General features: G+C 46.4%; 3 protein-coding genes across 7 annotated transcripts; 2 read left to right on the forward strand and 1 right to left on the reverse strand.

The window, feature by feature from the left end:
- Positions 1 to 15,880: 15,880 nt before the first annotated feature.
- On the forward strand, positions 15,881 to 19,634 carry LOC100193267 (uncharacterized). Its single transcript, NM_001351008.1, has 4 exons — positions 15,881 to 16,027; positions 16,118 to 16,180; positions 18,484 to 18,570; positions 19,250 to 19,634. The coding sequence occupies exons 1-3, from the start codon at positions 15,934 to 15,936 to the stop codon at positions 18,543 to 18,545; spliced, it is 219 nt and encodes a 72-aa protein (NP_001337937.1). The 5' UTR covers positions 15,881 to 15,933; the 3' UTR covers positions 18,546 to 18,570; positions 19,250 to 19,634.
- Positions 19,635 to 21,620: 1,986 nt separating this feature from the next.
- Positions 21,621 to 23,396, forward strand: LOC111589730 (uncharacterized). 3 transcript variants are annotated; one of them, XM_023300596.1, is made up of 3 exons: positions 21,621 to 22,599; positions 22,672 to 22,776; positions 22,912 to 23,377. In XM_023300596.1, the coding sequence occupies exon 1, from the start codon at positions 21,877 to 21,879 to the stop codon at positions 22,345 to 22,347; it is 471 nt and encodes a 156-aa protein (XP_023156364.1). In that variant the 5' UTR covers positions 21,621 to 21,876; the 3' UTR covers positions 22,348 to 22,599; positions 22,672 to 22,776; positions 22,912 to 23,377. The 3 variants fall into 3 exon arrangements, with proteins under 3 accessions (XP_023156364.1, XP_035817052.1, XP_035817051.1); XM_035961159.1 differs by having other exon boundaries at positions 22,672 to 22,767; positions 22,912 to 23,364; XM_035961158.1 differs by having other exon boundaries at positions 22,672 to 23,396.
- On the reverse strand, positions 23,216 to 25,421 carry LOC100272748 (SNARE associated Golgi protein family). Of its 3 annotated transcripts, NM_001351009.2 has the most exons (5): positions 25,221 to 25,418; positions 24,749 to 25,076; positions 24,169 to 24,405; positions 23,813 to 24,033; positions 23,216 to 23,738 (listed from the first exon to the last, which is right to left on the reverse strand). In NM_001351009.2, exons 1-5 carry the CDS (start codon positions 25,310 to 25,312, stop codon positions 23,468 to 23,470), a joined length of 1,149 nt encoding a protein of 382 aa, NP_001337938.2. In that variant the 5' UTR covers positions 25,313 to 25,418; the 3' UTR covers positions 23,216 to 23,467. The 3 variants fall into 3 exon arrangements, 2 of the variants coding, with proteins under 2 accessions (NP_001337938.2, XP_035816301.1); XM_035960408.1 differs by having other exon boundaries at positions 23,274 to 23,738; positions 23,813 to 24,405; positions 25,221 to 25,421; NR_183544.1 differs by having other exon boundaries at positions 23,813 to 25,076.
- Between the last annotated feature and the right edge of the window lie 1,284 nt (positions 25,422 to 26,705).

The following is a 26,705-nucleotide window of genomic DNA, read 5'->3' on the forward strand; positions in this document are numbered from 1 at the left end:
AGTTGAGAGGAGCCAGTATGTTCTCCAAGATTGATTTGAGGTCAGGTTATCATCAGCTCAGGATCCGACCTTCGGACATTCCGAAGACGGCATTCATTACCAAGTATGGTTTGTATGAGTTCACAGTGATGTCTTTTGGTTTGACCAATGCGCCAGCGTTCTTCATGAACTTGATGAATAGTGTATTCATGGATTATCTCGATAAGTTTGTGGTGGTATTCATTGATGACATTCTGGTTTATTCTCAAAGCGAAGAAGAGCACGCAGATCATTTGAAGATGGTATTGCGGAGATTGCGAGAGCACCAGTTGTATACAAAATTGAGCAAGTGTGAATTTTGGATCAATGAAGTCCTGTTCTTGGGTCACATAATCAATAAAGAAGGACTGGCTGTGGATCCGAAGAAAGTGACAGACATTCTGAACTGGAAAGCGCCAACAGATGCTCGAGGAATCAAGAGCTTCATTGGAATGGCTGGATACTATCGGCGATTCATTGAAGGGTTTTCGAAGATTGCGAAACCAATGACAGTGTCGCTAGGCAATAAAGTTGAGTTCAAGTGGACCCAGAAATGCCAAGAGGCCTTTGAAGCGCTGAAAGAGAAGTTGACTACAGCGCCTGTCCTAGTCCTGCCTGATGTGCACAGGCCCTTCTCGGTGTATTGTGATGCTTGTTACACAGGTTTGGGATGTGTGTTGATGCAAGAGGGAAGAGTTGTGGCCTACTCGTCCCAACAGTTGAAGGTTCATGAGAAGAACTACCCAATCCATGATTTAGAGTTGGCAGCAGTGGTTCACGCACTGAAGACATGGAGGCACTATCTGTATGGACAGAAATGCGATGTTTACACAGACCACAAGAGTCTGAAGTACATATTCACTCAGTCAGAGTTGAACATGAGGCAACGAAGATGGTTAGAGTTGATCAAAGACTATGAGTTGGAGATTCATTACCATCCAGGCAAAGCGAACGTAGTGGCAGATGCTTTGAGCAGAAAGAGTCAAGTCAATCTGATGGTCGCTCGTCCGATGCCTTATGAGTTGGCCAAGGAGTTTGATAGGTTGAGTCTCGGATTTCTGAACAACACGCGAGGAGTCACCGTTGAGTTGGAACCTACCTTAGAGCGTGAAATCAAAGAAGCACAGAAGAATGATGAGAAGATCAGTGAGATCCGGCGACTGATTCTAGATGGCAGAGGCAAAGATTTTTGAGAAGATGCAGAAGGCGTGATATGGTTCAAAGACCGCTTGTGTGTTCCCAATGTCCAGTCCATTCGGGAGTTGATCCTTAAGGAAGCTCATGAGACAGCCTATTCGATTCACCCTGGCAGTGAGAAGATGTATCAGGATCTGAAGAAGAAATTCTGGTGGTACGGAATGAAGAGGGAAATCGCAGAGCATGTGGCTATGTGTGATAGTTGTCGAAGAATTAAGGTAGAGCACCAGAGACCAGCTGGATTGTTGCAACCGTTGCAGATCCCTCAGTGGAAATGGGACGAAATCGGTATGGATTTCATAGTCGGATTGCCTCGCACTCGAGCCGGCTACGATTCCATTTGGGTAGTAGTGGACCGCTTGACCAAGTCAGCCCACTTCATACCTGTCAAGACCAACTATAGCAGTGCCGTATTGGCAGAATTGTATATGTATCGGATCGTTTGTCTTCATGGTGTGCCAAAGAAGATAGTGTCAGATAGAGGAACGCAGTTCACCTCTCATTTCTGGCAGCAGTTGCATGAAGCTTTGGGCACACATCTGAATTTCAGTTCAGCTTATCATCCGCAGACAGATGGCCAGACCGAAAGAACCAACCAAATTCTTGAAGACATGTTGAGAGCCTGTGCGTTACAAGATCAGTCCGGATGGGACAAGCGATTGCCCTATGCAGAGTTTTCCTATAACAACAGTTACCAGGCCAGTTTGAAGATGTCACCATTTCAGGCGCTCTATGGAAGGAGTTGCAGAACTCCGTTGCAATGGGATCAGCCTGGAGAAAAGCAGGTGTTTGGGCCAGACATTCTACTTGAAGCTGAAGAGAACATCAAGATGGTCCGAGAGAATCTGAAGATAGCGCAATCGAGGCAGCGAAGCTATGCAGACACAAGAAGAAGAGAGCTGAGTTTCGAAGTCGGAGACTTTGTCTATCTGAAAGTGTCACCGATCAGAGGAGTCAAGAGGTTCGGAGTCAAAGGCAAGTTAGCACCCCGCTACATTGGTTCGTACCAAATCCTCTCAAGGCGTGGAGAAGTGGCCTATCAGCTCAGTCTGCTAGAGAATTTGTCCGCTGTGCATGATGTCTTTCATGTGTCTCAGTTGAAGAAGTGCTTGCGTGTGCCAGAAGAGCAGTTGCCAGTGGAAGGTCTTGAAGTCCAGGAGGACTTGACCTACGTTGAGAAGCCAGTGCAGATCCTTGAGGTTGCAGACAGAGTCACCCGAAGAAAGACCACCAGAATGTGCAAGGTCAGATGGAATCATCACCCTGAGGAAGAAGCAACTTGGGAGCGTGAAGATGATCTGATGGCCAAGTACCCAGAGCTCTTTGCTAGCCAGCCCTAAATCTCGAGGGCGAGATTCTTTTAAGGGGGATAGGTTTGTAACGCCCCGAATTTTGGAGTTGATTTTTTTCTTTTTCTTCACTCGCTAAATTCGGGCGTTACCCTTTCTTTTTTTCCTTTTCCCTCGCTAGACCTTGATCTTTTCCAAAATTATAGCAGGGTTCGGCTTGGAATTCCCGCGTAAAGCAAAACCTTAAAATACTTTATGCTGTTTGATGCATCATGCCGAACCATGCATTCTTTCGATTGCTTAAAAATGTAAGTGCATTCATCCAGGAAAAACGGATTTCGAAAAGGAGAAAACCTTTTTTTTCTTTTTTTTCCTTCTCTCTCTCCTCCCTTTTTCTCTCTCCCGCGCCGTGGGCCGCCCCGGCCAACCCAACCGCCCCCCCGCGCGCCCCCTTTGGGCCCAGCTGGCCCAGCCGCCCCTCCCTTTTCCCCCCAAATCCCTCTCTCTCCCTCCCATTCTCCCTCTCCCCCACCCCAGCCGCCGCCCCTGCCCTAGCCGCCGCCCCTGCTCATCGCCGGTTCGGCCGCCCCGTCCCCGTCCCCGGTGAGGTCCCCCTCCCCCTCTCCTCCCTCTCCCATCTCCCCTCCCCCGCCCGGCTCGGCCACCGCCGCTCGGCCGCCCCCGCGCCCCCGGTCCGGCCGCCCGCCCGCCCCGGCTCGGCCGCCGGTTCGGCTGCCGGCTCGGCCGCCGCCTCGGCCGGCCCAGCCCCCCCCCCCCCCCCCCCGCCGGTTCGACCGCCCCTGCCCAGCCGCCCCTGCGCGCCAGCTCGGCCGCCCCCTGCCCTAGCTCGACCGCCCCCCCCCACCAGCTCGGCCGCCCGCCGCCGGCTTGGCCGCCCCCGCCCCTGGCCGGTTCAACCGCCCCCCTGGCCGGTTCAACCGCCCCTTTTTTATTATTTATTTTATTTTATTTTATTTTCTTTTATTATTGTTATTTATTTTATTCTGGGCAAGCTAATCATCGTTCATGTTAATGAAATAGGAAACTTAATTTAGAATTCTGTTACGTTAGTCAATTCATATAGTCAATTGTTCATTTCGCTTAAGGTTGATCAACTAAAAAGGGGCTAGGTTTCCGTTAGTGCATATAACTAATTCTTTTGTTAGAACCAATTGGAACTAGAGCGCATAATTTAACTAATCATTAGTGCATAAGCTTTAACCCCTGCGAGACCTTTCCCCGTTTCTTTCTAACCTTAACGAATGCGATATCGAATGTCATACTTTATGCATATTTACTTTATTTGTTCTCTTGTATGGTGTACTGTTTGTTTCCTAATTTGAATGGATGAATGTATGTGTGCTTGCAATCGCATAGAGAACGATCCGGTTGAAGAGCCCGAGGAACTCGTAGGAGAAGCCCCTGAGCAGCAGTCGGTTGGTGGAGGCAAGTGTCCTTTGATCTATCTCTGTCCTATTCATTATTTAATTCACCTCCCGCTTTACACATTTATACCTAAGGATTGACTAGCTTTTGTTATCCATATCCTTGTTTACCTATTTGGGTTGGATTATTATTGTTTAGCTTTATGCTATCGCTCAACACTAATCAATGAACATGATGAGAATTATCTATGATACGCTGTTTTCCCTCTTATTTATGATATCATACTTGTGGCATTTAAGGGGACTCGAGCGATTTCTCGAGTGCCTCTCCGTAAGGACCTGTTCGTTGGATGACCGCCCGGGAAAACAGTGCAACCATGAGGGTGGAGTGGGACGCCCTTAGCTGAATAATTAGAGGATCCGGGGTGTAGTTCGCTTCGCCGTCGTGCCGTCAATGGGGCTCGATGTATGCGGCTCGCTCTGCCAAGGCTGATTTGTCCCTTGGGGAGGAGTGCGATACATTTAGGAAACCTAACGGGCGGCTACAGCCCCGGGGAATCTTTGTAAAGGCTACGTAGTGATGCCCTGCTGGGTCACCTTGGTAGTGACCAATGGAGAGTCATGATCTCCGGGCAGAAAGGGAATCACGGCTTATGGGTAAAGTGCACAACCTCTGCAGAGTGTTTGAAAACTGATATATCAGCCGTGCTCGCGGTTATGAGCGGCCAAGGAAGCTCCAGTGATTAGTGGTACTTGATCAGAGACATTATGGTACAGGTGGCTATGAGATCGATGGTTCTGGTTATGACTATGGTGCTGGTAAGTGGTATTCTTTCCGTTTGGAAAGGGTACATCGGGCTAATAACTTGGGTTAATGCTAAAACCTGGCTTTCTATTAGTAAATAATAATCTGACCAACTAAAAGCAACTGCTTGACTTACCCCCCCCACATAAAGCTAGTCCACTACAGCCAAACAGGATACTTGCTGAGTATGTTGAAGTGTACTCACCCTTGCTCTACACACCAAACCCCCCCATCCCCAGGTTGTCAGCATTGCAACCACTGCTCAGGCGAAGATGAAGCTGTGGAAGGAGACTTTCAGGAGCTCCAAGACTACGACGAGTTCTAGGCGTGGGTTAGCGGCAACCCCCAGTCGGCTGCCTGTGAAGGCCGCGGTTATCTACGTTTCTTTTCCGCACTTTGATTTATTGTAAGGACTATATGGACGTCTCAGACGTATGATGTAATCGACTATTATTTCCCTTTTTAATACTATTTGAGCACTGTGTGATGATGTCCATGTTATGTAACTGCTGTGTACGTGAATAACTGATCCTGGCACGTACATGGTTCACATTCGGTTTGCCTTCTAAAACCGGGTGTGACAAGCTTGGAGGCGTCGATTGGTTGTCTACTTGGTGTAGACTCCTCCTTCTTCTCCTCCGTTGCCTTAAATGCCACCGGTTGTGCTTCGGACGTGGAAGGTTCATCAAGCTCGTTGATCTTCTTTGATCCTTTAATCATACATTCAAAGCTCACAAAATTCCCGATTACTTCCTCGGGAGTCATTAGTGTATATCTTGGGTTACCACAAATTAATTGAACTTGAGTGGGGTTAAGGAAAATAAGTGATCTTAAAATAACCTTAACCACCTCGTGGTCGTCCCACTTCTTGCTCCCAAGGTTGCGCACTTGGTTCACCAAGGTTTTGAGCCGGTTGTACATATCTTGTGGCTCCTCCCCTTGGCGAAGACGAAAACGACCGAGCTCCCCCTCGATCGTTTCCCGCTTGGTGATCTTGGTGAGTTCATCACCCTCGTGCACGGTCTTGAGTAGGTCCCAAATCTCCTTTGCATTCTTCAATCCTTGCACCTTGTTATATTCCTCTCTACTTAGAGAGGCGAGGAGAATGGTTGTGGCTTGGGAATTGAAGTGCTCGATTTGGGCCACTTCGTCCGTATCATAGTCTTCATCCCCTACGGATGGTACCTGTGCTCCAAACTCAACAACATTCCATATACTTTTGTGGAGTGAGGTTAGATGAAATTTCATTAAATCACTCCACCTAGCATAATCTTCGCCATCAAAGGTTGGCGGTTTGCCTAATGGAACGGAAAGTAATGGAGTATGTCTAGATGTACGAGGGTAGTGTAAGGGGATCTTACTAAACTTCTTGCGCTCTTGGCGCTTAGAAGTTACGGACGGCGCGTCGGAGCCGGAGGTGGATGTTAATGAAGTGTCGGTCTCGTAGTAGACCACTTTCCTCATCCTCTTATGCTTGTCGCCTTTCCGATGCGACTTGTGGGAAGAAGATTTTTCCTTCTTCTCTTTGTGGTGTGAAGAAGAAGATCTTTTCTCCTTCCGTTTGGAGGAGTCCTTCTTCTTCTCCTTCCTCTTGGTGCGGGACTCTTCCGATGAAGTGCTCCCTTGACTCGTAGTGGGCTTGTCGCCGGTCTCCATCTCCCTCTTGGTGTGATCTCCCGACATCACTTCGAGCGGTTAGGCTCTAATGAAGCACCGGGCTCTGATACCAATTGAAAGTCGCCTAGAGGGGGGTGAATAGGGCGAAACTGAAATTCTCAAAAATAATCACAACTACAAGCCGGGTTAGCGTTAGAAATATAATAGAGTCCACGAGAGAGGGCGCAAAACAAATCGTGAGCAAATGCGAAGTGAGACACGATGATTTGTTTTACCGAGGTTCGGTTCTCGCAAACCTACTCCCCGTTGAGGAGGCCACAAAGGTCGGGTCTCTTTCAACCCTTCCCTCTCTCAAACGGTCCCTCGGACCGAGTGAGCTTCTCTTCTCAAATCACTTGGGAATCAAACTTCCCGCAAGGACCACCACACAATTGGTGTCTCTTGCATCAATTACCAGTGAAGGTTTTATCACAAGAAAGAATGCCAAAGAAAAGAAGCGATCCAAGCGCAAGAGCTCAAATGAATACTACAAATCACTCTCTCTAGTCACTGAGGCTTTGTGTGGAATTGGGAGAGGATATGATCTCTTTTGGTGTGCTTTGCAATGAATGCTAGCTCTTGTATAGTGGTTGGAAGCTGGAAAACTTGGATGCATTGAATGGTGGGGTGGTTGGGGTATTTATAGCCCCAACCACCAAACATGACCGTTGGTGGAGGCTGACTGTCGTATGGTGCACCGGACGCGCCAGCCACGTCACCAAAGCCGTTGGGTTCCGACCATTGGAGCTCTGACTTCTGGGCCCGTCTGGATGTCCGGTGGCGCACCGGACACGTACTGTAGACTGTCAGGTGCGCCAGCATGGGCATGCCTGCCTTCTGCGCGCTTCTGGCGCGCATTGAATGCGCCTGCAGGTGACCGTTGGCGCGAAGTAGTCGTTGCCCCGCTGTTACACCGGACAGTCCGGTGTACACCGGACATGTTCGGTGAATTATAGCGGAGCAGCCGTTACGATTTCCCGAGGCTGCCAAGTTCCAGAGCCGCGTCTTCTTGGAGCACCGGACACTGTCCGGTGAATTATAGCGCGCCGGCTTCTGAAAATTCCCGAGGCTGAGGAGTTCTGCGCGAGGTCCCCTGGTGCACCGGACATTGTCCGGTGCGCCACCGGACAGTCCGGCGCGCCAGACCAGGGAGCCTTTTCGGGATGCCTTTAGCTCTCTATATTGAACCCAACTTTGGTCTTTTTAATTGGCTTGTTGTGAACCTTTGACACCTGTATAACTTATACACTAGAGCAAACTAGTTAGTCCAATTGTTTGTGTTGGACAATTCAACCACCAAAATTAATTAGGGGCTAGGTGTAAGCCTAATTCCCTTTCAGCAACGGTCGGTCGCGCGATCCGCGGGCGACGCGTGGCCCGCGCCAACGGTCGGCAGGGGGCACCGGACTGTCCGGTGCGCCATCTGGCCCAAAGATGCAACGGTCGTCTGCGCCAGAATAGGAAGGAGATCGGCACCAGACCATCTACAGTGACTGTCCGGTGGCGCACCGGACTGTCCGGTGCGCCACCCGACAGAAGGCAATGATAGCCTTCCTTGTTGGCCTCCAACGGCTCCTAGCTGCCTTGGGGCTATAAAAGGGACCCCTAGGCGCATAGAGGAGTCACCCAAGCTTGCAAGAAACATTCTAAGACTCTAAGACTCCAACTTCACGCATTCAATTCTTTGAGATAGTGACTTGAGCTCCATTTGAGTTGAGAACTCCGTGCGCTGTGTTTTGAGCTCGAGTTGTGACTTGTGTGCGTGATTGTGCTGTGACTTGAGTCTCGTGTGTGTTGCTCTCCCCTCCCTTACTTTTGTGCTTCTTTTGTGATCATCATTGTAAGGACAAGAGGCTCCAAGTCGTGGAGATTCCTCGCAAATGGGAGAAAAGACTAAGGAAGAAAGTCGTGGTATTCAAGTTGATCATTGGATCACTTGAAAGGGGTTGAGTGCAACTCTCGTCCATTGGGACGCCACAACGTGGAAGTAGGCAAGTATTACTTGGCCGAACCACGGGATAAAATCGTGTGTCTCTTGTGTTAGTCCTCTCTGTGATTAATTGTGTTCGCAAGAGATCGCTTCAAGCCACTTAGCCATACTAACACTTATAACTAAGTTTTGTGGCTATTAGTTTTTGATTTTTACAGGATCACCTATTCACTCCCCTCTAGGTGCTCTCAAGTCTATCTTTCTCTAAATTCCTCATCAACTTAATATTCGTATCGCTACTGCAAGAAGTATTTCCTAAATAAATATTGATAGTATTAGCTATTTGATTTAAAGGCTCATTACTTAAATCGGTAAAAGGCATACCAGACTTCCTTTCACCTCTAGATTTTGGTACTTTTTAGTTCTTCGGCTTTCTAAAGAACAGTCTTTCCATCAACATTGCCTCTCCTAGTTTTTGTCGTTCTCAATGTCGGTCCCCATCTCATTTTCCTCTTGTGGCCCTCTTCATGATCATTAAATATGGCTTCAACCAGGATGGGTTTCTGCTTGTCACGGTTCTCATTACCGAACTTTAGCATAATTTCAGCCTCTATTAATGAGCTTATTTCTTCCTCATTCTCTAACTCTTCCTCACTATATATATCTAATTCCATCTCTCTCATAAGATTAGGGCAGCTGTCTACAAAATCTTCTTTACTCACATTTTCCTGAATTCCTCCCATTTAGACTTCTATGAGGTCTCCTCAATTAACCAATTCACTTATGTAACTTGTGGGGAGTTAGAGATCTTCTTTGTCCCTTGTATTCCTTGCAGAATAGGGGTTTTTAGGCTTTGCTCAACTTCCATGACTTGTTTCAATATCTGACCATCCTCAGGCTGTAGCTCCGAGGTCATGTCCTTGACATGTCCTTTCTTTCTTCCATATTACCAAGCACATTCGCAGCCTGATTTTCCCTTCCAAACCCTGCTGACCATTTATCGTATTGCTCACCCCGCTCTCTTGTTTTTGTTTCGTAGAGTTGTTGTATGAGCTAAAACCTATATTTGCATTCATGCTTTCCAGCCTTGCTAAATCTTCATTGAAGGAAACGGTGACGCCTAATAGGGGGTGAATTAGGACTTCTAAAAATTCTCTCTAAACTAGGCCATAAATAAATCCCTATGCAAATAAATAATCTTGATGTGCAAACTAGGTTTTGTCTAAGTGTTGCTATCTTTACCGCAAAGGTTAAGTTTCAATCTAAATAGTCTAACCACAAAGACAAGATTGAAACTTAAATACTTAATGTAAATGAGGAAGGTAAAGAGCTAGGTAGAGATGCAAACTCTCGTGGATGACGCCAATATTTTTACCGAGGTATCCGGAACACGCAAGGTCCCGACTAATCCTCGTTGGTGCCCCTACAAAAAGTGAAGCCCACGTGAGGGCCAAGCACTTCGGTCGAGTAACTCCATAGAGAGACGCGAGCCTTCTCCACACATAAGTGGTGCTCCGCTTCCGACTCCTCTTGGATGCTCCCCGCTGTATCCACTATCAAGCTTCCGGCCGAAACGTCGCAGGCTTTTCATGGTTGAGATAATCTCCTTTGGCACACAAATGCGTTTGGCCCCTTTTCCTTTGTTTGATTGCTTGTTGGCCTTGGTTGCTATCACATTTCCATTTTTTCTTCTTGATCAAATATGGTGTAGCAGCCTTTTATCCACCTTGTTGATGTAGGTGTTGGAGATTTTGCTGTTTGACTTTTGCTTGAGCTTTTGCTTTTGCTTATCCCCGGTCTTCGCCTTGCATTGATAAGACTTGTGCCCTTCCTCGTGGCATATCCTACAAATCACAGTTCCTCCCTCCACAGGCTTGTTCACTCCTGCAGTGGTGTTACCCTGAGGAGTTTGGATTTGTTTGGCTTTGCCTTTCTTGCCATACAGGGCCTTGCCAAGGCGAGCCACTTCTTGCCTTAATTGCTCATTCTCCTTTGAAACCTCGTTCGAACATGTTTCTATAACAACATTCTCAACAAGAACTTGGTTGTAGGGGTTATAATCATCAATTAAATCAAAGCAAGAAGTAGAAGCATCCTTTTCAATAATTTTAGGTATTTCAACTAAAAATACTTCTAAGGTGCTACCGATCTTTTCTAGCTTAGTAGTTAGCTCATTATTTTGTATGCTAAGAATTTCCATTTTCTCTAGCAAGTTTTCAATTGCTTCTTGAGAGCTAGCTAACTTAGCCTTAAGTTTTTCATTATTTTTAATAAGGCCATCATCGGTAGCTGAGGATGGAGCATCAGACTCTACTCAATTTTAGTTGTTACCTCATAATTTATTTTTTTGCAAATGTTTCAAATTTTTCTAGCAAACATTTATAATCGTATTGAGAGCTAATCAACTTATTTTCCAATGTTTTAAGTTTAGCCTTTTATTTATTGCATACATCCTTAAAAATTTAATGGCTTCCGCTAGCTCATCTAAGAGGGCTTTCCCTCACCTTCATCATCATCACTACTACCGTCATCACTAGAGGATGGGATACTCATTTTACCTCTTGCCATAAGGCACTTGCGTGATGACCGTGATGGGCGTGATAAGGATTGGTGGTTGCGTGTCCTTGGAGGTTCATCTTCGCTTGAAGAGTTATCTCAAGTTTTGACACTTGTAAGCGCCTTGGCTTTGCTCCTCCCCTTTGTGGGTTCAGACATGTTTGGACAGTTGTCCCTGAAGTGGCCCTTCTCCCCGCATGAGAAGCATCCTCTCTTTCTTTGCATTTTCCTGTCAGTGTTAAAGAGAAGATCATCGACCTGCAGAGGCACACCCATTAGATTAATCTTGCGAATCACCCCCATTACCTTTCTGACGCGTCAGATTGTTTCTTCATCCTCAAAGGATGATGTTGATAGTTGATTGTCTTCATCATAATCACTTTCTTCTTCCTCCTCTTCTTCACTTGAGGAGCTTGGGGTGGGAGCATTCTTCTTCCCTTTGCTCTTTTCATCACATGCGAAAGTATATGTCCTTGAAGTGGTTGGCTCCTCTTGTCGACCCATTTTTCACGACATCTCAAATACCACAATTTTTCCAATCACAATGGTCAGGGTCATTTGACTCAAGTCCTCCATGTTGTGAAGAATAATGACGACGCTCCCATATTTTTTGTTGTGGTAGAAGGGAGATAATCTTCCTCACGATGTCTACATCACCTAGCTTATTAATGCCAATAGAATTGAGCTCATTGATGGTTTGATTTAAACGAGAGTACATGTCTCTAACAAACTCATTTTCTTTCACGGCAAAAGAATTATATCATTTAAAGCTAGACAATGTTTTTTCTAGCAGACATTGGATGTGTTGTCATGGAGCTCATGCAATTTTAGTCAAATCTCATTAGCAAATTTTAATGTAAACACTTGATTGAAAATTTCCATGCTAAGAGATTCATACAAGCGATTTTTGGCTCTAGCATTCAAATGAATTTCCTTTTCTTCACTTGTGGTGAGCTTCTCGGGATTTTTAGGTGGTTTCATCCCGTCACGAGTGACTCTCCAAACACCTAGATCATCGACCTCTATATAACAAGTCATTCTAGCACTATAATATGGGAAGTTAGTGCCATCGAAGTGTGGTGGCCTATGGGTATCCATCCCCTTCCTCTAAAAAGCTTTGACACGATTAGGGGTGAAGCTATAACGTTTAAATTGAGCCAAACCAGGCTTTGATACCAATTGAAGGAAACAGTGACGCCTAAGAGGGGGTAGGACTTCTAAAAAATCTCTCTAAACTAGGCCACAAATAAATCCCTATGCAAATAAATAATCTTGAATGTAAATGCTATCTCTACCGCAAAGGCTATGTTTCAATCTAAATAGTCTAACCACAAAGATAAGATTGAAACTAAAAAACTTAATGTAAATGCGGAAGGTAAAGAGCTAGGTAGAGATGCAAACTCTCATGGATGACATCGGTATTTTTACCAAGGTATCCGGAACCACGCAAGGTCCCGACTAATCAATGTTGGTGCCCCTACGCAACGGGAAGCCCATGCGAGGGCCAAGCACCTCAGTCGAGTAACTCCATAGAGAATCGCGTGCCTTCTCCACACACAAGTGGTGCTCCGCTTCCGGATCCTCTCGGACGCTCCCCGCCGTCTCCACTATCGAGCTTCCGGCCAAAACATCATGGGCCTCGTTCCCTCTGGTACACGGTGGCGGCCGTGACACAAACTCGGTTGTCACGGTCTCGCAAGACTCTCGCCCCACTTGGTACAATTACTACGGCTCGCGCAAGAGTCGAGGGGTTGTGTGGTTTTTCTAAAGTCACTCAACTAACTATGATTCACCTAGAGCAAGCTCTAATGCGGTATAACTAACCTAATCACTTCGCAAAGCACCTACGCTAATCACCGAGTGATTCTATTAAGCACTTGAGCGTTTGAGCACTTGGAAATGTCTACAATATGCCTTGATATGTTGCTTGGGCTCCCACACCTTGAAATGACCGGTTGAGGGGGTATTTATAGCCTTCCCCTTCAATTATAGCCGTTGGACATAAGCAACAGCTTTCTATCGACGGGCGCACTGGACATGCACTGTTCACTGTCCGGTGCCCTGCCACGTGAGCCGATCGTTGGGGTCTGTAGCAGTCGACCGTTGAATCCGATCGTTACCCAGACTGTCCGGTGCACACCAAACAATCCGGCGCTACTGAATGCGATCGTTACCCAGACTGTCCGGTGCACACCAAACAATCCGGCGCTACAGCCCGAGGGCGCCTGGTTGCGGGCCCCTCTGCACAGACTGTTCGGTGCACACCGGACATATTACTGCTCACTGTCAGGTGCGCCACCAGTGCGCCGGCTGACTGCCCAATTCATGTATTTCTTCGTTGTTTCCTTGGGCTTCTTTTGTTTTTGAGCCTTAGACTTCTATGCTTCTTTTATGTCTTATTTTGAGGTGTTGCATCCTCGGTGGCTTAGTCTAATCCTCTTTGCATCCTATGAACTATAAATATAAACACTGGCAAATATATTAGTCCATAGGTTATGTTGATCATCAAACACCAAAATCATTTTAGCCAAATGGCCTCGGTCCATTTTTTACATTCATCTAGATCATCAGCTTCACCATCATTTCCCCCCCTCTGTCATCATCATCATTACCACCATCTTCACTTCCCACTCCTCCACTACTCTTCTCATCCAACTCTACCAGAAAGGAAACTGCAAACAACTTGTCATCCACCTCAAAAAGTCTCTCAACATGGATTTTAAGGATATTTATGCAAGCCAGTTTAACTCTCACCACTTCATAGAAGGTTTAAAAATAGTTGGCCAATCAACCTCAGTCATCACTCCCAAACTAGAGACTATTTGAGCAAAGACTTCCCAATGACACCATCGAGGGGGAATGCCCTTGATCTGCAACTGCAACCAAACATCCTGTAACTCTTCTAAAGGGTCTAATTCTCCTATCCATTCTAAAACTTCCACTCTCACACCTTCCTTTCTCATATTGAAAGAGGGGTGTTTTTTGATATCTATCACCTTCTTATGTGGAGGAAATCTGACAAAAAATCTGCCCACACCCAGTTCTCTAATTTGCTAGGGCCACTCTTTGCAGTAGATCACTGATAACTTCTTTTCTAATTATGTCAGTGTAAACTAGCCACTTAGAATTTGAACCACTCCACAATTATTAAGGTTCAACCACTGAGTCAATTCCTGATTCGACACTTCCACATGGTAGAAACCTAATCTTTGACTTGCACTTCCCATGTAAGAGGCTACAAGGTGTTCACCTTTCCACATAATACATGCATTCGTATGGTGTCCAGGGATCCCACACATAAACACACACTTTGGGTTTGATACAGTTACCCACAAAATTGTAGCATATGAGTTTCCTATAACGTGGATCAATTAGGAAAGGAGGATCACTCACCACAGTTGTTGTATTGGCCGCCTGAGTAAGTGGAGCTTTCTGGGATTGGGTTTCTGCTTCTGATAAGCCCGAACTTGGGGTTATTGTTGAGATCTGCCTTGTTGTCCAAGTCTTCTGTCAAGCCTACTCGCTGGATCACATTTGTCATCATAGAGATGCTCTAAGCCGCACCAACTCCATGGGTTGTTGACACCTTTTCTAGATTGGTACCATGTGGGTCTGGATCAGGTGGCTGGTCCCCCACTCCACATCTCGCTTCAGTGCCATGATCACGAGTTTGGATTTGGATCAATGTGGTAGACATAGTGCTCGTGGATGGGGAGAGGGGGAGAGGGTTTTTTTTTTCTGCCTTGGCATGGTTGCTTGTCAGTTTGAGGATCACCCATGAGATAAATAGATTCTAAATTTTATATTTGATTTTATGCCATAATCTCACCATCTCAATATAAGTTGATAATAGAATTTACATTGGATTTTGTACAATATGCATCCCCTCAAAATATATGAATAACCAAACACCATCTACATTTGATGCTTCGCTAGGCTAGACATATCCAACAACTTTCTAATATAAAAAACATAAATGTGATGTTTTTACGGAGCAATGGTGAGACGAAAGATCCCCGCCTAAATCACTATGCAAAAATAGTGTGAACGATGCAAAGGCCATATAGGGATAGAGGTTATATATATTCAAAAAATCGAGCACCATTTTCATAATCGAGCACCATTTTCATCGTGCCCTGTGCGATAACTCATCCTGGAGCTCTATCGTCGGGCTTCGTTTCAACATCGCTGGCCCGCAGATTGGTTTGACGGTGTCACTGCCCCGAAGATGGTGTCATGCTGGTTTTTTCAAAACATCTAGCAGCAGAAGTGGATGAAAGTGCTTCAGTGTTATTCAGCGATCGAGTGTGGGAGACAAACCTCCTAGTGTTGGGATGCAAGAGGTTGTTAGTGTTATGCACTGTGATGATGCGCCACAAGGAGGAGGCTACTGGACATCTGAAGATGATGTGATCACAATCTTCATCCCCTTAATGGCTTAGGTCGCACTCGGCATTGTTAATCACCCCCTTTTTACAAGATTTTTTTTGTTTTTAAAATTTCCCTTGTGGAAGAATCCACCCAAAGACTTTCACCCTTGGGGGAGAAAGAGCACACAAATTTAGTTTTTTCAATGTGGGAGATCATCATAGATTGGATCAATATGTGGAGCATATGAGTATTCAAATTATCTTCTGCATCAATGAGGGGGCTCACCTTTCATCGGCTTGGTCTGTGAGAAACTTTCAAATTTGAGTGGCTTCGGAGCTCCAAAATATAAATTCTAGGACATGTTTGGTAGCAAAGAGATCGGAAGGGGTTGAGGAGTAGGAAACCCTTTGATATTCAATCCACTTCAATTTCTTTGCTCCCAAACAAACTTTAAAAGTAAAAAATCTGCAAAGAAGCAAGATTCATCAGACACATCCCACCGGCCCTTCTGGTCGTAAGACAGGATGATGCCGGCCCAGAAGACCCAAAATACAGCCCGAACATACAACCGGCATAAAAGTAGCCCGTTTATTTACTACTCTACAACGAAGAACGGAAAGAGCATCGAGAGCGAGCCGCCATTGCCTAGAGGACTCGGCGAGAGCTCCATTCGATTCGAGACTCGAGAGCATAGCCGTGCACTGGGAAGAGGAGGTCTAGGAGCAGATGAGCGGGCTGGAGCTGGAGCTGGGCCTGAGCCTAGGCGTCCTCATCGACGTCGTCGACGAGCAGTGGATGCGCGACACCCTCCCCGCCGATGGTGCGTCCCCTCCCTTACCCTTCCTTGTGCCGGTGACCTAATCGCTTTCTCTCCAACGGATCTGTCGCCTCACCCTGTCTGGTTTTGCAGACATCCCCGTGCCGCCGGCCATGGCAGTCAAAACTGAGGACGCCGAGGATCCAGCGCCCGCCAGTATGTTCGTTGGGCCTGTCCCCTTTACCCACTCCTCTCTCACCTAGTCCAAGAGTTGCAATGCGTTCCGATTCTGAACTTCTGGTGCGTCTGATGATAACCGAGAAGAAAGCTCCTGATGCGTGTAGTCAGTTGCCTAATGCGGACTAGAGACGGTGGTTGGGCTTGGTTCATATGCGACTATGCGTAATGCATGGTTAAACCTTTGGTTGACTAAACTGCTAGTTAGTGCCTAGTGAACAAAACGCAAGGAACTTGCAGCATCCCCCCCCCCCCCCCCCCCCCCACATCAAGACAATTATATTTCCCTCTAATTAAATTGCTAATCGTAACTATATCCTATTGAAATCGACAATTCCAACATAGTTCCTTTTAGATCTCTTTTGCCAACATCCACCTCAACTATAAAGATATTGAAGAATATCTAACCATTCATGTAGTCACATGAAAACGAAAATCAAGTAACAGTTGAGCATGATAAATTAGTGTCTTACTGTATGGCTTGAACTGATTTTGTAGGATGTGCTTGGTGAGTAATGCTATTTACAGTTCCCATTTGCTAAATTGGCTGCAGTTTATGCACTGTGCTATATCTTTTATGTCCTTCCTACTTGGAAATATCTACTGAAGCAAAATAAAACCACATATTAAAGGCAAAATTGGCCATAGGACATTAAGAATGAGGCCACCATGTTTTTTGTCTCTTTGCTGGTGGGCAAAATGGGCAATTCAAAGCTCTTCTCCCTCTCCTCTAAAGCTAGAAACAAATATTTTTTTGGGCGAGGTGTCCACCTTCAAATTCGATAAGAAGCAAAGTGTCCTCCAACGAATGTCACTATTTTTAGTGTCCACCAGCAAAGGGAGGTCATTTTCAGTGTCTTGTAGCCAATTTGGCCTCTATTTAATGGATAGATAGTACTTATAGCTTCTATGCTGTCTAGCAAACTATTGATCTAGTCAAGTGCTTGGTTCAAGACTTCAATTATCATTTTGATTCACATAACTTGTTTAAATAAGAAGTCCATTTTACAATCCCCAACAATCAAGTTTGTCTACCTTACCCTTTAAGAAACTCCCGGATCATTTTACTCATCTAAACTATTTCAATTGGTACAATCTACCTCCTAATGAGATTCATATTTCTTGTTTCTCTGCTTATGTTTAAAGTTCAAATTTTCTGGAGTGACAAATGAGAAACGACATCTATCATATACCGAAAAGTACATTAGAATTTTTAATAATCATTCTTCATAGGTTAAGACCATCTAATACTAAATTAATATTTGGGATACCAAATTTCATGAAAAGCAACTATGAACATTTTTGTCCTCTATCACCCCATGGAATTTGAATGTGAAAACTCAACTTGTATGCAGAGAAACAAAAGGACAAATCTCATTAGGAGATATACTGGATCAATTGAAATAGCGTCATGAGTAAATTGAGCCCAAGTTTTGTTATGGGGGTGGAGCGGACAAAGTGTTTTGTCGTAGTACTTACAACTAAGCTAGGGTGGGGTTTGTTGGTGGTGATGGTGTGTGGGATGCGAGGGTGAGGTATTCCTCTGCAAATTCAATGTATCTTACGCTTTTTCAGCATGGCTCTGCTCCACTCCAGAGCAACTCCACTCTAAAACTCTGGGTGGAGCAGATTTGCTCCAGATTTAAATGGTTTTCTCATAACCGGTGGCAGTGGCGGGTAAATAACTCCAAGCTCCACATCTAGGTTGCCTTTTTAGAGTTTTTGAAGCCGCAAAAGAGGTACTCCAAAAAACTGTACTGCAACTCTGAAAACTCCATGGAGTTTGCAACTCTAGAGTTAGGGTGTTTGGCAGACTCTTGCCAGCTCCTCCTTGGAGTTCTGCTCTGGAGCCATGCTAAACACGCCCTTAATCTTCTCAATAAAAACAAAATATCCCTCAGTTTACATACTGTCAAATTTGGGACATTGAGAAATTCATCCTAAAAATGTATAAATTGTTTGGCACTGGCAAACTGCTGGCAGTACATCCCTGAGACATATTTTAAAATATTTTCTACTATTAAGGCAGACCTGGTGCAGTGGTGAGAGCTGTCTCACTAAGTCATTAGGTCACAGGTTCGTAGCAGCCTTCCCACATTTGTGGGGGAAAGGCTGGCATCGGTTTATTCCTTCTCCAGACCCTACTCGTGTGGGAGCCTTGGGCACTGGGTGACTGGGTCTGTCCCTTTTTATTAAGGCAACATTCAAGTAAATTTTATACTATTTCATGACCATTGGCTCAGATACTGGATTTTTTATGTGATGCTCTAAATACCTAACAGATCAGGAAAGCCAACCAGCACAAGGGGATGTATGGCGTGATTTTGCCTTGGAAAATCTCTGATTCTTTATGCTCTACATTCTACAAGGTAAGAATTACTCCTACCTTGATTTTGGCCTCAAACAATGAAGATTGCACTCATTTAGGGCACACCCTAAAGTTAGAGAATTCTTGTGCTTTTACGTGTGCAGCACACGACCAGTTGTGTGTGTGTGTGTTGCATTTTATATGTGCTTGTGCATCTATTAGAATTGAATTTTCCAGAAGATACCTTCTGCTTTCGTTTAAGCAGAAGTCCAAAACTATAATTGCTTTAGATGAATTGAAGGCTATCAGCCTATCATATGCCAAAGATGTAAATAATCCATTTCTGATTTTTTAAGAATCAAAGGTTGACATGCGACAAGACTTCATGATTGTCTGTAATTTAATGTTTTTATGCAAGTTCAAAGGCAACCAGATGACATCGGGAATGGTTACAATGTAAGCCAAATTGAGTATTGTTACTATTTTGCATGTATTAAAATGCAAAAAAATCATAGCAAAAACCAGTAACTTTTGAATTCATCAGCAGTTTATATTGTGTTTTGTACGTATTAAAATGCAAGAATCATAGCAAAACGAGCAAAATTTGAATCCATCAGCTGTTTATATTGTAATAAAAGTATGACAAGCTCTCTGGAAAAAAAAGTCAGTTGCGTAATCTGTCCAATGTTGCATTTGAGCTGTTGCGCTAGTTAATCCTTTTATTTCGGTATGACTTGCAGTGCCTCTAGAGATGGAGATTCTATGCTAAGGGTTTAGGAGCTGCATGGTGGATGGTACATTGTGCTTTCTGCGCCGTGCTTCCTGAAAGTCTATCTGAAGTTAGTTTAAAATATGGTTTATGCAAGTGTTCCAGATATTTCCCAAGGTGGATTCGAGGCTTGTGCTGAACTTGTGCTAGCCTAGCCTGTTATAAGATCTATGGTAACGATGACTGCAATTTATCTATGCAAGTGATCCAGACTGTTGGCACATGCTGGCACGCCTTGTGATAACCTACTGCTGAATGTCTCCCATAACCTTTTGATTCTCGTGCTCGATCGCAAGTGTTTCTCGACCTAGCGTGAAGAGAATGTTTCGGTACTTGAATTCTAGCCTGTGGCTGCTAAACTTGTTCTACTTGGATGGGTCCTGTCTTGTCCTGCGCAATCACATGCTTAATTGGTACTACATCTGCCACATGTTGCACTGCTAGTTCTAGTTGTAAATTGTACGGCATGCGCGTCCGTTCTTTCACACCTTTTAGGTTAACTTTATCGGTCGGAGTCTAAATTTATCATCTACTCTATCTGCCCCCAAAATATAGTTCTTTCTACTTTTTTCCACATTCGAATGAATTATAATGAATATAGAATTACATATGAATTGTAAAAACAAAGTATATTTTGGGAGAGAAGTATTTAAATTTTACTTTATCTATAAATATATAAAGTATCTATAGTGCTGAAACAATGTTGAAATAGTGTTTTGCACATCTATTACGTCCACTGGTTAGGATGGCCTTACAGAGAGGCTGTGCGGCTGGTCTGCACTCTGCAGCTCCATTTCATTCTTCTCTTGAAATCTGTTTGACACGTACTCCATTTCATTTTTCTCTTGAGATCGGTTTGGCTTGTACTTCATATGTCTGTATATCTATCTATATACGTCGCAACTTGCGTCCACCGAAGGGCGTGAGCTGTCAAATCAGCATCGTACCATTACAGCCACATAACAAACCATGCAGGCCGGCCGTTTCCCAATCATTGGGCATGATTTGCACTGGCCTATAGTGACCTTTTTCTTATACCTTGCTAATGATGGCACATGACGGCCGTAACGACCATGTTCACTACTTCCTATTACCGTGACCTTTCTCTTGTCCAATTCGCTGTAATTGATTTCCTTTTACTGCGCACTTAGCTAAGAGCTTCTTCAAGAGGGGCCCTAAACACGGCTGTATTTTAAAATGTAGGGCTAACAACCCAAAAAATTCATCAAATAATTATAAGACTCGGTCTCTCAGATCTTAAATATAGTACCCTATATATTGAAGTTATATCCTCTTTTTCTCTTATTATATGACTATTTATTTCCTAATAACATGGTTTATTTCCTAAACAAAATTATAATTGTTAGAGTAAATTTTTTTGAAATCCTAAACACTTTAAGTATGGTTCTATTTTAAATTTTAGGGCTTTATTTTAGAGCTCCTTGTTAAAGATGCTCTTAGATTTAGCTGAGACCTAAAATGGCGGGTCGTTACAAATGGCCTAACTAGGAAACCTACCATACGCGCGCATGCATTCACCTTAAGGCCTTGTTCGTTTCTGTCGGATTACATCCGGAATCGTTCCAGCTAATCAAATTTTATATAAATTAGAGAAATAATCCGGTTAGTAATCGTTCCGACTCACCAATCCGGCACAAACGAACAAGGCCTAACAAAGTTTGATGCGGTTGCCTTCGTACAAAGTCCATCGCGACGTACAAACTTCTCGCTGGTTTATGAGAGAAAAGAATCTGCCTACAGTTTCTTCTTTCTGGCAGTTGCCACTTATTGTGTATTCTATATATGTTCTAGGTACGTCTGGTGACGACGATGCCAGGTTCTCTCCAACGTATGCTAAAAAAAGCAGTGGTTTCTTTGGGCTACGGCAATGCATGCTGGAAGCAGGCCGAGGGATTGCGTTTAAACAAATTGTGAAGTGTGGTCGTATAATGATCGCTACAATTAATCATCACCATCGATCGTCACCATCGATCGTGCGTTCTTTTGGTGATCATGAAATTATTATTGGTACGATATCTGTCATGCATGTGTGTCCTCCTACTCCTACGCCGCAGTACGTACCTATCGCTCCAAGCAGAACTGAACTAGTGAACTGGGGCCTGGGGGCGACGATCGCGAGCTCAACTCGATACTGCGCGTACCTACCAACTGCGCTATTATTACTAATCTAATACTACAGTACAATAATTCGGCCTGGTGATGACTGATGAGCATGCGTACCACTAACTTCAATTTGATTTGTAACAGCTCGCTGGCGGCGAATCGGAACGGAAAGCATATATGCATGCATGCGTCAAAGGCAATCAGGCCGTCGTAGGCCGGTCGCTGGCCGTGCCCGTCGTGACGAAACGGCTCCTCCCTCCCAGTCCGATCCAGTCCCAGACCCATGTGCCGGCCGGGCCTCGCAATAATTCGCGCCGCGCCGCCGTTCCACGTCCACGGTTTCGGTTATATATACGCACGTACGTTCCATATCCTCCTCCTCCTCCTCCTCCTCCTACAGCTAATCACCGAGCTCGGCACCGACTCGCTCTTCGTCACCCAGATAGCCGTCACACCTCTAGCTACCTAGCTCACATGGGCCTTCTCGAGGTGCTCACGGCGAGGGACCGCCTGCTGCCGCGCTCCGCGTGCCGGTACCAGCGGCTGCGCGGCGGCGAGCTCGGCGGCTCGTCGCCGTCGACGGGAGCAAGCGTCAGGGCGAGGCGGCCGCTGCGGCTGCGGCTGCGGCGGAGGGCGTGCAAGGCGGGAGGGAGATGGGGGGCCACCACCACGACTGCCAACGGCGGCGGCAAGCGGCTGCGGCTGCGCCTGGTTCGGCTGCTGCTCCTGCTTCCCGCGCGCCGGGTTGCCGCGCTGGTCGCGGAGGTCGTGCGGCGTCTGCTCGCGGCGGCGGTGGCCGCTGCGGACTGCCCCGCCATCGTCTTCTCCTCCCAGTGGGGGCTCCCCGTGCTGTCGCCGCACTGCGGCAGCAGCAGCAGGAGCTCCAGGCCGCGGGGCTTCTACCTTGACAGGAGCCTCTCCGGCGCCGGCTCTGGCGTACTATGATTGTACCGATCACTACTACAATTCCCCCCACGCCGTGCCCATGCATGATGCATGTATGGCTTTGGCTTCTGCTAGTACGCCATTGCACATGGCATGCATGCTACCTATCTTGCATTGCAAGACTGTACTGTACTGTACCCTCCAAGTACTCCTGCAAACGTTTTAAAACAACGCCGAACATGCCGCGACCCGGCCTTGAATGGAAAAGAAACAAGAGGCCGCGCTGTACAATTTCTTTGAAACAGGATCCAGGTCCTTGGATTTCCTACTCTGAATGCCCACCACACCACCAATGTCCATTTCACTGACATTTTGTCCCGACAGGTCTGCGCATTACGCTTCTGTTGGAGATGAGGCTGATCAAGCTCGGTCGGTGCCTGCCGACGACTCCAGCAAAAGCAGGGCTGGGTCATGTCTAAGGTGTTCTTGGTCAGAATGGTGTTCCTCTGCCACTCTTCAGATCCTGCACTGCACTCCATATTCGCCTAGGCTATTACACAATGCCACATCTACACGCTCATTGGTTGGCCTTCGCTGCAATTTTGACTTGTGTTCATCCTTCAGGGGTTACGGAGTGTTGGCGGGAGGCTTGGGCGGAGGAGAGCACGAGGGACTATTTCGTTCGTGGGGTCTTCGACGAGCTGACAGCCGGAGCGATCGCCTCCAACTCGAAGGCGCAACGACATCGTCTTTTTTTTTAAACTCGGGAAAGCTTGTTTGGCGGAGAAGACTGGCGACAATTCCGATCCATCACGAAGTCGGTCTCCTGGTGGTAATCTGCGGCCACGGAAATAGGCAGCGGTCTGGCTTTTTGAGTCCGGAAGAAGCTATTTTTGAGTACCACGGAAATAGCAAATAAGATATGTGATAGGTGAAACTGCTCGAGATAGCCTTATGTAGTATGCATGTCTGAACCCTGATCACTGTGAAGCAACAACAATCACACAACATGCGTGTGGCTGAACACAGCATCAGGTCATAACATATTTACAGACTTACAGTAGTACGTAACAATTACACACATTGTTAAGATCTCCCTTCTACCGATCTATCGTGTTGTATGTACAACAAAGGAACTTTAAGTCAACCAGTCGTTTAGACGTGTACTGTACCTGTGTCATTACACAACATCGATTGGTACAGAACGTGCAGTCGAACATCCCTGAAGGTGATCCCTGGACTCGGTCGATCCAGCAGGGTCACCGACGACAGGTTCAGCGCAGGCGACTTCGGACTGTTCCATGTTGTCCAGGGCTCGTCTTGCGTATACTGTAAATACAATCGCAAAGACGACGGTAACAATTACAGATATAGCGTTGTACGCTATCTCGACTGCTGTCATCCGGTGCTTCCGATAATTCAGCTCAGCCAACGTGCGTATCAGCCGCCCACTGCACAGATTGAACACATCAGATTGAACTGCAGTCTATGCCCAACTACTACGCATCGTTGGAATGGATCTAACCTGTAGATGTTGATGAACACATCAGGCACCATTCCGATAACCGAACCCCATATGTAAGGGACGAACTTCATCTCCGTCACGGTTACAGCGTAGTTGAACAACGCGTATGGGAACGGCGAGATCCTGAGCAACGCGGCCACGCGGAACTGCTGGAACCAGCTCCCTTGACCTACCAGTTTGATCAGAGCAATCTGCCGTGGCCATTTCTTCTCCAGCCAGAGCTGCGCGTCAACGAACAGGTGAGAGAAGAAGGGTAGCAAAACTAGGAACCAGGGCATCGGGACCAACCAACCAGCCGCTAAGGAAATACACCGAATCGTAGCGCTCATGATCAGATGGAAGCTTAGAGACATTACGTTTAGGCGGTCGCGGAACAGTAGGCCGATCCAGTAAGGTATAGACATGCCGATGGTCACCCCGACCATGATGATCAGGAAGCCGAAACCGTAGCCGAAAACTATTCCGGTTAGCCACATTGGTGGACCGGAGGGCAGCAACACCACCGGGAAGACCGCTAGAGAAACGACTATCACCACCGCTAACACGGGGAGGCCGAAAGATTTTGCTTCCCATTCAATAATTGGCATGATCACCTGCATTGTCAAGCGCACATAAAATAGAACACAGAGCATGACCACGACAAATGGTGCGGAAAACTTAAATGTCATCCGCTGCACAAATTAGGAGGAAAAAACTGAAGTACAGTAACAGCTAGCATGACAATTGTGATGTGATAACCCATCATCTGCTTGATAATATGACATGTGAAACTTGTCTGCTGGATTGTGAGATTAAGCACGCACAATTCCTTCGGACTGGCCGAGAGAGAAGACCAAAGTTCTCGGCCGATCCGGAGGAATTGATACAAAAAAAAAACTGCCATGATTAAACGGTCCTTCCTAATAGGAGACCAGTCAGAATGAGAAGCATCATCACCTTCTCGGAGAGAAACGGGAGGCCCCACTTGAAGAACGCGAAGCCGAGCAGAACGAGGAGCAGCAATCCAAACACGAGCCTCGCCCACGGCACGGACGACATCGACGTCCACCGCGCCCACGTTGTCGTCTCCGTCTCGGCCACAGGCACGCCGGGCGCGGCCACCCCCACCGCCGTGGCGCCCGCCGGCGGCATCGTCGTCACGACCAGCAGCGCACGCTCGTCGCCCCCCGCGGGCCCTCCGCCACCGTCTCTCCCGGTCCCAGCGACGCTCGGCGCCTCCGGACGTCCAGGCGCGGCCGGCGAACCCGTCGTCGCACGCGAGCTGCTGAAAACCAATAGGCACGCGCGCGCATGGCGCCCCAATCAGACCACCACCACCACCACGCCACGCGGCGCGGGGACGGGACCGAATGAGAATGAAGGACAGAGGGAAGGGAAAGGAATAGCGGAGACCCGCACGCGTACTGACGTGCTTGCCTGCTCATCGCGCTCGCCCGCCGGTGACGCCGCCGCGGTTGCTTCGGCGCCGGGAGCAGCTGCTGGAGCGGGGGCTCCCGTCATGGCTGGCGAGGCAAAGGGAGAGGGGAAGGAAGAGATCAAGTGGGGGAGTCGAACAATCTCGGCCTCCTCCTGACCTCGGCGCGTCCTCTGCCAACCGCGAGGATCGCGGCTGGTGGTGCAAGGGAAAAGGTAGGTGGCCGCCTATAAGGGCCGAAAAGATCCAAAAGTGGGGCGGGCTGGCTGGCGGGCTGGCTGATGGCCTAACAAAGGCCCATCGCTAACGATCAGCACAGCCCACTGTATACTTGGGCATCAGGGCCTTCGAGAGTACCTTTGCCGCTTGCTTGCGTCGCGTCTCCCTCTCCCTCCCTCTCGTCTCTCACGCACGCTATCCCGAAAAGGAAAATGGACCTGGTCGAGTACTGACCAATGATGTGACGTGCTGTGACCGATCGGCTGAGCGCGCATCGGCAGCAGGACACGGGGTGGCAGTGGCAGGCAAGCCGACGCGTGGGCTATTGCATGTAGCTGCAGGGCAGGGGGGTGGGAGCCGGCAGGCACGCAGGCAGCCACTGTGGGCTTGTCGCCTCCTCAGACCTCCGCGCTGCCGCTAGCTAGCTACTCGTAGCTTGCTCGAGTGGTGCAAGCTGCTGCTGCAGGCCTGCAGCATCAGCGCAGTGCGTCGCTGTGCTGCCTGCCTGCCTGCCTGCGCAGCGCAGCGGCCATGTGCATAGGCGGCAGCTCCCACTGGTAGGAGTGGATGGGAGATCAGAAATGGCTGTGGACATGATGGTTCATCGCGATTCATTGCACTGCCTGTCCTCGCTGCTGATGTGAAGAAACAGTGAGACTGGGAATTTATCTTTTCTTTCTTATTTCAGTCCAATTCCGGTGAAAATTGGAAGACGAAATGACTTCTTTGTCGCATCGGGTATTTAAATACCAGTTATGGGTATTAACTATATTTTAATTAGTTTTAATAAATTTATCTTGAAGTTTAATTTTATATGTGTAATTAGTTTTATAATAAACAATATTTATTATTTATAATTATTATTCAAATATTTAATATGAAACAGACTAAATTAATTTAGTGGAACCAAACGTCCCCAAATGCTTCATGAAATTTCTGCTTGCTTTGCATCCAAAGTACCCAAACTAGTAAGTCATTCTAACTACTTTTAAACTAAAACGTGACAAATAAAAAAATAGAGGAAGTAACTATTTTAAATTTTAGTAAATTTATGTAATAAAACAATGACATTTATGATATTAAAAGTATTATTATATTTTCCATTTTAACTACTTATTTAATGACACAAAAAATTTATAGTTTTTTTAAAATAATTTTAGTTAACATTTGTATATTTTAACTCTTAAAACAAATTGAAACGATTTATAGGCTACAATAGAGGTATAGTCTAGAATAGAGGGAGTATCACTCAATTTATTG

Source organism: Zea mays, chromosome 7 (genome assembly GCF_902167145.1).
Source record: "Zea mays cultivar B73 chromosome 7, Zm-B73-REFERENCE-NAM-5.0, whole genome shotgun sequence".
NCBI lineage: Eukaryota > Viridiplantae > Streptophyta > Magnoliopsida > Poales > Poaceae > Zea > Zea mays.

Bases quoted from the DNA above. Each gene is read 5' to 3' on its own strand.
- LOC100193267 (NM_001351008.1), top strand. From the start codon at position 15,934: ATGAGCGGGCTGGAGCTGGAGCTGGGCCTGAGCCTAGGCGTCCTCATC. The intron at 16,028-16,117 runs GTGCGTCCCCTC...CTGGTTTTGCAG, and splicing joins CGACACCCTCCCCGCCGATG to ACATCCCCGTGCCGCCGGCC. The intron at 16,181-18,483 runs GTATGTTCGTTG...AATACCTAACAG, and splicing joins CGAGGATCCAGCGCCCGCCA to ATCAGGAAAGCCAACCAGCA.
- LOC111589730 (XM_035961158.1), top strand. From the start codon at position 21,877: ATGGGCCTTCTCGAGGTGCTCACGGCGAGGGACCGCCTGCTGCCGCGC.
- LOC100272748 (XM_035960408.1), bottom strand. From the start codon at position 25,312: ATGACGGGAGCCCCCGCTCCAGCAGCTGCTCCCGGCGCCGAAGCAACC. The intron at 25,077-25,220 runs GTCAGTACGCGT...ATTGGTTTTCAG, and splicing joins CGCGATGAGCAGGCAAGCAC to CAGCTCGCGTGCGACGACGG. The intron at 24,406-24,748 runs GTGATGATGCTT...TTGACAATGCAG, and splicing joins TCCCGTTTCTCTCCGAGAAG to GTGATCATGCCAATTATTGA.